Source organism: Equus przewalskii, chromosome 22 (assembly GCF_037783145.1).
Source record: "Equus przewalskii isolate Varuska chromosome 22, EquPr2, whole genome shotgun sequence".
Taxonomy (NCBI): Eukaryota; Metazoa; Chordata; class Mammalia; order Perissodactyla; family Equidae; genus Equus; species Equus przewalskii.
Window position 1 is genome coordinate 48,732,653 of NC_091852.1, and position 12,404 is coordinate 48,745,056.

At 51.4% G+C, this 12,404-nt stretch overlaps 2 protein-coding genes across 20 annotated transcripts in view; one reads left to right on the forward strand and one right to left on the reverse strand.

Moving 5' to 3' along the window:
- FAM219A (family with sequence similarity 219 member A) overlaps positions 1-7,099 on the reverse strand; it is a 48,822-nt gene extending 41,723 nt beyond the window's left edge. The window contains exon 1 of one of the 12 annotated variants that reach the window (XM_070590315.1): positions 6,630-7,099. In XM_070590315.1, the coding sequence (XP_070446416.1) occupies positions 6,630-6,689 (60 nt within the window). In that variant the 5' untranslated portion in view covers positions 6,690-7,099. The remainder of the gene's footprint in view (positions 1-6,629) is intronic. The other 11 variants (XM_070590319.1, XM_070590321.1, XM_070590316.1 and 8 more) reach the window with 11 other exon arrangements.
- Positions 7,100-7,125: 26 nt separating this feature from the next.
- DNAI1 (dynein axonemal intermediate chain 1) overlaps positions 7,126-12,404 on the forward strand; it is a 76,414-nt gene continuing 71,135 nt past the window's right edge. For 3 of the 8 annotated variants that reach the window (XM_070590286.1, XM_070590289.1, XM_070590290.1), the window contains exon 1: positions 7,230-7,487. In XM_070590286.1, the coding sequence (XP_070446387.1) occupies positions 7,458-7,487 (30 nt within the window). In that variant the 5' untranslated portion in view covers positions 7,230-7,457. Of the gene's footprint in view, positions 7,488-7,734; positions 7,901-9,810; positions 9,960-12,404 lie in introns of those variants that run through there. The other 5 variants (XM_070590288.1, XM_070590287.1, XM_070590284.1 and 2 more) reach the window with 4 other exon arrangements.

Below are 12,404 nucleotides of genomic sequence, written 5' to 3' on the forward strand. Positions count from 1 at the left end.
AGCCAAGAGTGTAGTGGCAAAAACAGGAAAAACCAGGCTAGAAAGCACAGTAGCTGGGCTCCTTTCTGCCTGGGCGTGGCCTCTTGTCATACATATACCCCTCAGGGCTAGAAGGGTCACTCAGAGACCCTTGAGGGTCATACACCCTTCATGCTGGTAGTCCCCCTCACTTGTGCACACACTCACATCCATCATCATCACCACAGAAACTTAAACTTGACCCTCAAGAATCACAGCCATCTGATCCTCAATTTAACATCTCTGAATAACAACAGCAACAGCAAATGCAAGTAGGTGTTTGCTTGAACTGGCTTCTAGGAACGTAAAGTCTAGGGGGAACTCCTACTGGCCCCTGTCTACCCGTCCCCCAGGCCAGATCCCCTGGACCTCCTTCCTGGATGAATTCCCCACTCCGAAGTCCCTCCATACAGCCCACAGTTCCCCGGCTGCCTCATGGGGAGGCCTTTGGGTCATGGGCCACTTTCTGATCTCCAGAGCAGAGCCAAATCCAGAGCAGGTCCCGCTCTGCCTCCTTCCTTCCTTCCTTTCTCCTGCCCAGATGGTCAGATTCCCACCAGTCTCCTCACGAAACAATGACCTGAGAGCCTGCTGAGCCACGCCTCTTGCTTCCTTCAACCACTGCCTCTGGGTGTCTGCTGTTAGCCAGATTCTCCCCTTCCCGCCCCCAGTTCTCCCAGGGTCTGCTGGGAGGCATGAAGCAGCCAAGCCCAGGAAGTGAGTCTCCCATGTCCCCTTTCCAGATAGAAGGCTCCATCTGCCCTTTCAAGGAGGGGAGAGGGTCCCTGAGGCTAATCAAGTTTGGGTGAAAAAGGCTCTGTTTTCCATTTCTGTTCACTCTGGGCTATAGTCAGTGAAGGGCAGCTGGCAGCTGAGGGCTGGAAATGACTCAGCCTGACTCCTAGCTACCATGGCTTGCGCCTTTAAGAAGCCCAGTCACCTCTGAGTGACCTCACCCCAGTAGCCTGCTCCCTTGGCACACCTTGCCTGGAAGACAGCAGCCTGGGCACTGCTTCTTCCTTAAGTGCAGCTTTCCAGGCTGGTCTCAGAGAAGGGAGGATGTGTCCTTTTCTATTCTGACTCTTGCAGGTGAGGCAGTAAATCACACATCCATTCTAGAAGAAATCAGGGAAAGGGCCCAGCTCAGTTAATCAGTCAGAAAAACATAGGTTGGACTAGAATGACAGTAAAAGTCCAGGCCAGAAAGTGCAACATAAAACACTCTCTCAGCCAACAGAGGATTTTATTTTTCCTTCATCAAAGTACTGTGGGAAAAAAACCAAACCAACAACAACCCACCGTGGCTCCTTGCTGCTACAACCCACTTGTGTTCATCAAAGCAGGTTGCAGGGGAAAGTATTCACTGGCAGGTGAGCGCGTTTCTCAGTGTCCTTTTTGAGGCTGTGGGGTCAGTGTCACTGTGCTCTTTGGTTTTCCAGACTCCCGGGTCCCCAGTAACCCTAAGAATGCAGCTTCAATAGCACAGTAAAGGAAAACAGCAGCCCTCTCCCATATAAGCAGTCCCTGAAGCCAAGGGGCACACAGACCTCTGAATTTGCTGGGGTGGTGATGGTGCCTCTTGCCACCCAGATGTCCACGCCAGAAACCTGGGAGTCATCCTTGACTCCCTACCTCTTCACTCCACCTCCAAATAGCTAGCACATCCTGCCACTCACTTCCTCTTGATTAGCATCTGTATCTACGCCCCTCCTCTCTTTCTGATTTAGTGTAGGCCTTCATCAGCTCTTGCCTGGATTATTATTGCACTCACCTCCATATTAGTTTTCCAATCTCCAATCTCACCTTCTCCAGTCTCTCATCCACCATTGGAATGATAGTGTTAAACTCAAATTTGATCATGTTATTCCCTTAATTACAATGCTTCATTCATTCAAATGCATCCTTTTATTTCTTCCTCCATGCCTTTTGCCTGAAACTCTTGCCCTCGCCTCATCTTATCAGTCTGCCAAGCTTCTAGTCCTCTTCCAAGAGCCAGTTCACAGTGTCTCCTCTGTGAAGCCTTCCCTGACCACTTGCTGAGAGCCCTTCCTGTCTTCCTTCAGCCCTGCTGGACCCAGTTCTTACTTCTTGCAGTGCCATCACCCTGTAGTGCCTTAATCCATCTTGACTGTGCATAGCCCTGGAGCAAGATTCTGTGTGATCCAGCCCAGCACAACATCCAGTGGAAAGCAGATTCTGAGTGTTTGTTGACTGAGGAGATGAGTAGTAATGGAGGAGCTGGAGGCCTGAACAAACCTGGTGATCTTCACTTTGCAATACTGGAAAAGAGAGGAGGCTGAGCTTCCTTCAGGAACCTGAGAAATACTACTAGGTCATGAGCTACATGGACCCACCAGGAGAATCCACCCTTAAACTGAAAAGTCATCAGACTACAAGGAGGCAACTTACGGCTCCCAGATCACAGAATACATACAGGTCAATTTTCCATAGTGGCTTTTTGCTATATTTACAATGTTCTCTCTGCTACTTTCAGGAGATGCTGTGTCCCACTCACTGGATTAATGTCCTGACCATTCCCATCCCTGAGTGTCAGGAGGCAGAAGGAATCTGAAACTCTTTCCAAGCTCACATGGTCAAAGGGTCAGAATGTCAGCATTCCTCATCTTCTCCCAAGGGAGGTGTCGCTCCTTGTCAGGAACACCCGCCACTGCTCTCCACTCTTTCCTGATATGTATCTAAAATCTTCCGTACTTGTTTGAGCCCATCCTTCTCCTGGCTACCCATTGGAGGGGGCTCACCTATCGCTACCCTTAAAGTTCCTAGAACTGAGCATACGTTCATGAACTAAACAAATGAGTTAACAGATAACCTGGGTTTCAGGGAGGCCAGACTAGCATTTCTCTCAAGCTTACAGAGACCCCATCTGGTGCCGTATGTCATCCATTTTTTTGTCTCTTTGGCCTTTGATAACACAAGAGGCAAGGTGTTGCCTGACACAATTAAGTGCTTAAAAGCTCCATTTGTTTTTTTGCAACAAATCTCTTCATCTCCAATTGCAGTCGAAGAGAAGACGTAGACTGTGAGGGCTGCACCAACCAGCCCAGCAGACAGACAATAGGGCCAGAGAGCCTCTCCCTGCTGCCCACACACAGCAGCACAAATTCAACAATTGCTCAACAGAGAGCTTTGACAGCTGGGAGTTTCCCTAGGTCAGAGAGATGTATGGCTTGCACACAGAACTGACAGACAAGGTGTGCCTATCTCTGGCAGGTTCTTTGGGAAAATCTGTGCTCAGAAACACTCAGGATTATCTAGATCGCCACAGCAGGAGTTGAGCCCAGGGACTAGGTCTCCAAGAGGAGCTCTCATTCCTTTCCTAAGGAGACAGGAAGAGACCCTGGGGAGCTCTCAGGGATAGGCCGGGGCCTGGTTCAGCTGCTGAGATGCAGCCAGGCCAATTAAATAACTGGTATGATGAGGAAAGGAGGGAGGCCTCTTCCTTCAGGCAAACGCCCACCCCAGACAGGAGGCTCCATGCAGCTGTGGCAACAGCAGCAGCAACGACAGGGCAGGGATTTCTTCCTCTTCCTCCCACTAGCTGAGAACTATGCTTAAATTAGCACCTTGGAAACACCCAGATCTGCTGGCTGCGCCTTCTCTCCCAGCTCCTGCTACTCCCCTAGGCCTTCTTTTCAAGCCTGAGTTTCTCTTTCAAGTAAAAAAAGGAAAAAAAAAAGACACTTCCCCCTACAGCTCATCTTTCCAAGTAAGAAATGGCCTCTAGATTCTTCCTATCACTATGGATGGGGGACACTTATTTGATGATGGAGCCATGTGACAGCCTCTATCAGTACAGCTTGCTCCAAAAAGGAGCAATGATGCTGACACCAGCATTGTCTTGTTTCCCTTAGGGCTTAAGGAGACAGCCTCCACTCTGCCCTCAGAGGGGCTCACACTGACAGAGTCAGCAAGAACAATAAACTGCTGCTGAACTGTGAGCTCCAGAAGGGCAGGGCTATGACCTGTGTCTGTGTTGCTAACCACCGTGTCCCCAACACCTAGTATAGCATCTGGAACAGAGCAGATGCTCGATAAACATTTGGTGAATAAATTTGCTGAATCAATGATATCAGGTCTTTATAGTACTCTTTGGAAGAGAGAGTGAGGAGCTATTATTCAAGGAGATAGTTTGCCTTCATTTCATAAGTGGGAAAACTGAGTCCAGAGAAAAGGAGAGACTCCTAGAAGTCTCAATAAATAATGGCAAAAAATGAAACAGGTCACAGTTGAGTCAAAGCTTGGGGCTCTAGTTTTTATGGTCTACCTGAATGCTCCTAAAAAACCCCTTTGCCCTTCTCTTCTCTGGTATGCCATCTTGCTTCCTGATGCCCTGAAATGAAGGCTGTTGGGGAAACTCCGCACAAGATTCTGCTGGTTTCAATAGTACACAGAGCATTTAAGGAGTTCTGGGGATCCCCTAGACTTCAACCTAGGAACAGGGGTCAAGAGGCAGAGATCTGAAGGGCAATGTCTTTGACCCCCAAATGGGGGATGACTGCATTGCTACTTCTTGAAGGCTCTCATTTAACCTCAACGAAGTATCCTTTTGCAGAGAAGGGTTCCTTAGCCTTCATGGAAAGGGTCTGTAGGCAGCCACAACTTTTCTAAGTGCCTCCTTGCCATCAGCACTTCTACTTCAGAGCCACAAAGACCAGAAGCAGCTCAGGAGTCTTCTGGGGCCACTGCTCACTCAAACCATCCTCGAGTACTTCAGGCAATAACAGAGGCACCAAGGACACCTGAGAGAGCCTGGTGACCCCATTCCTTCCCCCTTTTCCCTTGACACCTAGTGCCTCCCTTCCTAGGAACCCCAGACAGGAGGCAAGAACCAAATCACCGCTTTCTTCTCCCGACTCACTAGGACCTCCTTCTCCTTTATCCACACTCCCTTTTGGTTCTTAATTAGATGCTTAGAACTGAGAGAGTAATCTAGTTGGACAAGCCAGACTGCCTGGAAAGATAATCTAGAAAGGAAAGTTCTTTTAACCCAGTCCAAAGTTCTTCCCCAGGTTTACGGGACAGACTTCTCACTAGGATTTTCTGGCTCCCCAAAAATCCAATGATGGCATCAGACTAGGAAAAAAGTCCAGCAGCATATCTCTCCATGGCTTAATATTGTACACTTCTGTGAAGCTTCTCTGTTTCGGCTTCTAGAACTAAGTTCCCCTCCAAAACTGGAGAAAAGCCACTTATCTCCTGCCAGGTGGCCTCTAATAATTCTCTCTACCCATCCCCCAAAAGGTGTGGCTTAGAGTTGTTCATGGGTCCCTGCCAAGGTCTTTCTTGGCTGCTGTAGTGGGCAGGTTGCTTGCTCAGGAAACCACAAAGCACATCTGTTAGCCAGGGGCCTGGGGGCCCCAGCATAGGACCTGTTCCTCACCTCCCCACCTAACATAGAGAGAGGAGGTTTAGGGAGCCCCAGCTCTTCAGGACTTGGAGAGTTCTGCTTAGCTCCAGCAGAGCTCAGAGAACAGGCCATCCACACCTTCAGGTTCCTGGCCCATCCCGCCTCCTTCCAGTTCTCCCTCAGGTTCTAAGGAGAAAGGAGAAGGAAAAGCGAACAGAACTGGGCACGCCTTCCCTTCCCCCTCTCCCCATACCAGCTGGCTAGGCCTCGGCGTCTCTCCCCCACTGCGGGGCAGACAGGCCAGTCAGGTAGCACCCCGGAGCGGTGGCCAGCGGGCATGATCTCCCCTAGGCCTGGCCTCGGTGCGCCCGCGTCGCCCTCCCTCTTCCATCTCCTCCGCGCTGGCAGCGATGACATCATTCCTCCCTGACTCCGGGACCGCGGACAGGCGGCAGGATCGGCGCCCAGCAAGGACTCCAAGCACGTAGGCCTAGGATGCTGGGGGCTCTTCCGAACCGGTGGGCACAGGCGACTCCAGCGCGGCCCCGCCCCCTCTTCCGGCGGTTCCCAGGCTCTCTCATCCGCGACCCCGATTCTCCATCTCGCCGCCGCGCTCTCCTCCCCAACTCCGGCTCGGGCACCCGCAGCCTAGACTGCCTGCGTTCTCCTCCGGGGAAGAACGGAATTTCACGGCCCTGTAGCGACCTCCTGCCCCCACCTGCCCAGCGTTCCCGTCCACATCCAGCGAACTAGCGGGCAGGCCCCTCCTCCTTTCCAAGCCTATTCCTGGTGCCTCTTAGCCTGACTGCTCCCTGGCCCCCTCCCCCGCCCTGAGCATCACAGGCCTCTAGGGCTAAATGCCTCCCCACCTCCCATCCCAGGCGCCTGGGCCTGCCGGCCGCGGTGCCCCATGACAATTCCCTTCCTTTCCCAGCTAGGGGCCTCCACTAACGGTGTGCACCATTGTGCCCCGCTCGGTTCCATCGACGGCGCTCCCCGTAGCTCGCCTGGCCTGCCTCCGCTGACGGTGCCTTCCGCCCTTACAGGCCCTTTGCCGTCACCCCGCGTATTCTCCCATGGTTTTCTTGTCCTGCAAATCCCCCTCCCCCGGCGATGCGTTTTCCTGGCTCTCTTTGCCCCATCCGAAGGCGCCCCTCCGCACAGTCTCCAAGGCCTGATTCCCTCCCTCCCCCTCAGGCAGCGCCCCCTCCCGGCCCTGGCCTGCCGCCGCCCGCCCCCTCACCAGCGGCTGCATCTCCGAGTGCGCGGTGGGCACCTGGAACCGGTCGATCTCCTCCATCATGGTGCCGGCGGGCGGGCGAGCGGGCCCGGGGCGGGCGCGGCCAGGGACGCCGACGGGACCGCGCGGGGCGGCGGCCCCAGGAGCCGGTGGGTGGTGCAGACTAGGCCGCCCCGGACGCGTCGGGCGGGCAGGCGGCCGAGCAGACGGCGGGGTGGGCGCGGGGCGGGAGGTGTGCTGGCGGCTGAGGCCGGCGTGGCTCCTTGGGCTTGCCCAGCGCTACCGCGGCTGTGGCCCGGCGGAGACGCAGGTCTTGCCTCGCCTCCTCCTCCGCCGCCGCCTCCTGTCAGCAGCTCAGCCACTGCGGTGACTCGGCAACTCCACTTCCGGGTCCGGGACACCGCCTGGATGCTGCATTATTCATGAGGAGGCGGTGTCTGGGTGCCCAGGCCCCGCCCACATGCTGGAGTTCCGAAGGCGCGCTGCCACGGGTCCTTTTATTCCTGAGGGGCGGGGCTTAGACGAGTGGGCGGTCCCACGCGCCCAGCCCCGCCTCCCCCTCGAGCCGGGAGCGGGCCTAGAGGCGCCTGCGCCCTGGCTGCCGGTTGGTTGCTGGGTAACCGCGTCAGGGCGGAGCGGATGCCATCCTGCAAGGGCGCGGGGACCCACAACGACGGCTGTCCCCAAAGAACCCCTGCGACTGGGAATTGAAGTGAAAGAGAATCCGGATTTCCTGTGCGTGATCCAGGGGACGGACAAACTTCTTGTCCTTAGGCAAGGGAGCATTTTGTAGGCGCTCCAAGTGTTGAGGTGCTTCCCGCTTCTTCGAAGATGCCCCCGAAACAGCCGCTTCGTAGGCAGGTAACACATATCCTGATCTGCCCTTTCCCGATGATCTTTGACCTTCGGCGCCAGGGACCACTCATCATACCTCTCCCACTGATCCTTCAGCTTCCTTTCCCTGATGACCCCTAACCTTCTCTCTCCCTGTGAACCCTGGCCTAGTGTATTCCCACTGACCTCTGACCCTGTCCTACTCTTTCCCGCTGATGCTAGCCTCCTCTCCCACACTCTCCACACTCTTCTCCCTCACTCCACTCAGTCCACAGACCCATCCTGACCAGCCTATCCTCCTTAACCCCCCACGCCCACTCCCACCAATACCTTCTCATTGCCCTCCCCTTCTTGTTTCCAAGAAATTATGTGTAGGAGTTTGGTTTGGATTTTCTGTGCTGGGAAACTTGGGAGGAGAGAGAGGTCGGATAAAGACGAAGGTGAGAGAGACCTCCTTCCCATTCCTGACCCCCCTTCACACACTGCACACCCCAAACACTGGCTCCCAAGTATTTCTGGAGCCTGGTCTGTCTCTCTTCCCTGTGAGCCCCTGGTCCACTTCTGTGACTCATTCAGCCATGCGAACACTGTGCTCTTGTTGTCCCTTGGCCAGATGTCATCCTTCTCACAGGAAACCCCTGACCCGCCCAGCACAGTTCTGCTCTCCTGCCAGCATCACTCTGGAAGGTGAGGTGAGGCCCAGCTTCTCAAGGAGCCCTCTGTGGTGAAGCCACTCAGTCCTTCAAGAATCACTTTTTCCAAACCTTTTATGAATTATCACTCTGGGACTAATATATGCAGTTTCTGGCTCTGTGAGGCAGGACTTATATTTATTGACCCTAAATTTCCCTCACTCAGGCCTAGGTATTTGGAGATGTGGAGCGCAAATCAGCATCCCTGCTGTTTGACTGTACGTACTTTGGTCTGGCCTCCTCCAGGTTAGCCTTTGCTCCTTTCCTTCTCTCGCCTGGCCTTCCTTAGCAGGTGGACTCATCTTTCTTAGATCTCTGCAACCATGGGGAGGCTGCTATTCCCGCATGGCCATGCCCTAGCTTTATGTCCGGGTTGAACTGTATTTTGAAGCTCAGGCACTGTGCTTGGGGCTACTGATTCTTAACTTACATGCAGTTTATTTTAACTTCAGCATTACTGAGGTCTGGTTAACATACAACAAAAGGGACCATTTTAGTTGTACATGTTGACAAGTTTTGACAAATTTGTACACTTGTGAACCACCACCACAATCAAGGTATGGGACACTCACCCCTAAAAGTTCCCTTGTGCCTCATCCCAGTCAGTTCTCCCCAACCCCCCAGCCCCTGGTAACCACTGATCTGCTTTCTGTCACTACAAACTGGTTTTGTCTTTTCTAGCACTTGCAGTTTGAACAAGATTGGGGATCCGTTTCTCCAGCCCACTGGGGAGACATCAGGGGCTAATTACACTGAGAGCAGAGAGAGGTGACAGCACACGGGAAGCAGAGAAACCTGGGTCAACTGGCCCTGTACCCATCAGCACTGCTCCCTGGAGGGAAGGCTTGTTTTAGTACAGTGTAAATATTGGTGTTGGGTGTGAGAAAAGGCTGGGTTGTGCTAGGTTGTATTCATCTCTCTTTTGTCTCAGTGAAGCCCAACCTAGGTCAGTGGTAAGCTGGGTGTGGGAGAACCTAGAGAGGTTTGAGAAGTTATCCCTGTCCTCAGGGAACTCAGTCCCCTGGGGGAGACAGAACACAGACATACACAGATAAGGGAGGATGAGGTTCCTGAGGCTGAGAGAGAGAGAGACATGCAGGTTCGTGCAGCAGAAAAGCTTCAGGGTTGAGGCAGCTATGACTTGGATGACTTCAGTGGAGAGGGAAGGTCAGGGTTGGGTTTGTTAGGGGCCAGAGAAGAGTTTATCCTTTTTTTTTTTTCGGTGAGGAAGATTGGCCCTGAGCTAACATCTGTACCGATCTTCCTCTATTTTATATGTGGGATGCTGCCACAGCATGACTTAATGAGTGGTGTGTAGGTCTGTGCCCAAGATCCAGACCTGCGAACCCTGGGCCATGGAAGTGGAGCATGTGAACTTAACCACTATACCACCCAGCCAGCCCCAGACAGAGAAGAGTTTAAACTCCATTGTTCATGTCACTCCACTCATCAGACCTTTCAGTGGCTCCCTCTTGCTCTCGGGCTATAGTCCCAGAAGTCCAGGTTGCTTTGTATGGCCTACAAGGCCTTGCACAGTCTAGTCTTTGCTACCTACCCTACTTCAGATCTCACCATTGCTCTGTGAAAATTCCACAGTCCCAGCACGCTCAACTGCCCTCACTTCCTGGAAAGTGACATCCACACTTTTTCTCCTCTAGGCCTTTGGAATTGCTGTTTCCTTTGCCTGCCTGGTACAGTCTTTTCTATCTGCTGCCACCTGCTCCATGCCACCCTGCCCCAAATTTCTCCTTCGTCTCCTGTCCCCACATCAGGTCTCAGCTTGGCTGTCATATTCTCCTACAAAAGAGTAAGTCCCCTTTCTGGAGACAGGATAGGATGATATCCCCACTAGACTATAAACTCTGGGGTGGCAAGGATCATGTCTGTCTCATCCATTGTTGATTACCCTGGACCTAGCACAATGCCTGGAATATATTAACTTCTGAGAAAATAAGTTGCATATGAATTCTGAATGCCTCGAGTTGTTCTTTGGAAATTCTGATCTGAGCATGTTTGAAGGGTAGGAAGGGGTGAGCCTGGGATGGGGAGACTAGTGGGGAGGGGTAACAGGGAAATGTCACTGTAGAAGCATGTTTTCCAGGTTCGTGTCTGTATCTGCTTTGGCAGTAGGGCTCTGAGTGGTTCAAATGTGAACCAAGTGTGCCCACACCTTAGGAGCTGGGTGTTGGAAATTAAGGAGTCGAAAATTCTGATGATGCAAATAGTCATTCTCATTCAACAATTATTTATTGAGGACCTACCATGGGCCAGGTAGTGTTCTAGGTATTGGTGGTATGGCAACAAAGAAAACAACAACCCATGCTCTTGTGGAGCTTATCTTTTAGTTGGAGGTAAATTGTCAGTAAACAAATAAGTAAAATATATAGATTATCAGACAGCGAGAGGTGTCAAGGAGAAAAATAAAACAGAGGAATGGATTAGGGTGTTCAGGAAACCAGAAGATTATGATTTAAATAGGATGGTCAGGGAAGGCCTCACATTTGTCGCATTTGCCAAAGACCTGAAGGAAATGAAAGCGCTAACTATGATATCTAAGGGGAAAGCATTCCAGACAGAGGGCGTAGCAAGTGTAAGGTCCCTGACATGGGAGCTTGCTGCTACACATGTTCTGGTTCAGCAGGGAAGGGATGGGGAAAGTGATGGGAAATAAGGTCAGAGAGGTGTATCGCCTTACCGCACAGGGTTAATCAAATAGCCCACGGCATATTAAACTGATCATGATGGAGCGCCATGAATCATAATTTGTAATTAAAATGCATGAATGTCAGGCACCATAAACCATGACCAGCTCAAAACATCCCTGGTAATGCCCCAATAACAAACCGTCCTTCCTGAAAATTGCGAGAATTCCAACTGGCTGCCTGTGTATATATGCAGGAGGAGCTTTGCAACACTGCCAAACATTGCCTGGCAGCCAGACTTCTTAGTAGAGAACTGAATTAGAGTCTTCTGTGAACTCCAGTTAAAAGCTAATTTTAGTTTATGACTAACAAATTTTAGTATTCCTTTATAACTCAGTTGGTTACTATAAAAAAAAAAATCAAAGTCTGGAATTTTGCATCGGTTGCCTGTAAGAGCCAAAGAAAAGACTTGTGTTTTCAGATCATTCTGTGGTCTGTTCAGAGGTCCCTCTGGGACAATACTTTTAGAAATATTGATCTTGAGGTAGGGTGACTAGGGTAGGGGCTAGTGGGGAAGACTGGGTGCACAGCCAGAAGAGAGTCTTAGATGATTCAGAGATTTTGAGCCTGGTGACTGGACCTGGGATCCACAGAAGGAAGGACAGGAGGAGGGGAGCAGAATCGAAAGGAAGTTGGTGTGTTTCTCTGTGTCCAAAGTAAGATATCCTCACTCTTGTGACCCTTCTCCTCAGTGTCATCCTTCCACCTCTTATCTTCCTTAAGCCCTAGATATGACCCTTTGCTTCCTAAATCTCTCTCGAATCAAACCACTGCCACCTCCCTAGCCCAGCTGACAGTCATCTCCCACCCAGAGTGCTGTAAAAGCTTTGTAACTGTTTTTTCCCTCATCTACTCATGCCCCTTCCTATACACTCTCTACACTTCATCAAGGGATCTTTTCAAACTGTCAGTCTGGTTTTGTCATCCTTCACTCAGAACCTTTCAGTGACTTCCCATTGCTCTTAGGATAGGATCTAAACTTTTAGATAACTCTTCAAGGCCTCTATGAGCTGATGCCCGCTTGGGTCTCTAAGCCTTAACTTGTACCACTCTTCCCTTTCAGAATTTGGAACTGCTGTGTTTCAGTTCTATATACTGTCCCCTCTTTCTGGAACACTCTTCACAGCCTCCCTCACACATGTACTCACTTCTAAGATTTCAGCTCAAACATCAATCCCCACAACCCCCCCACCCCCCCAGCATCCCCTGCCACGTTAATGAAGATAGGGTTAAGTTTCCTCTATTATATAGTCTCATTGCTCCTGATCCTTTCTTCCATAGCATACATCACAGTGTGTAATTATTCACTTCTTTGTGTAATTATTTGATTACTGTATGTCTCTCCCATTAGGCTGTGAGCTCCTTGAGACCAGGGCCTTTGGATGTTTTTGCTCACATCTTTATTCTCAGCCCCTATCACAGTGGCCATCACGTCAGAAGCTCTCAAGGAATGATTATTGAATGAATGATGAAATGTGGTTGGGGAAGTAGCAGCAAGTGCTATGGAAGCATGTGTAAGGAGATCCTAACATGGATTCTAGGGGAATCAG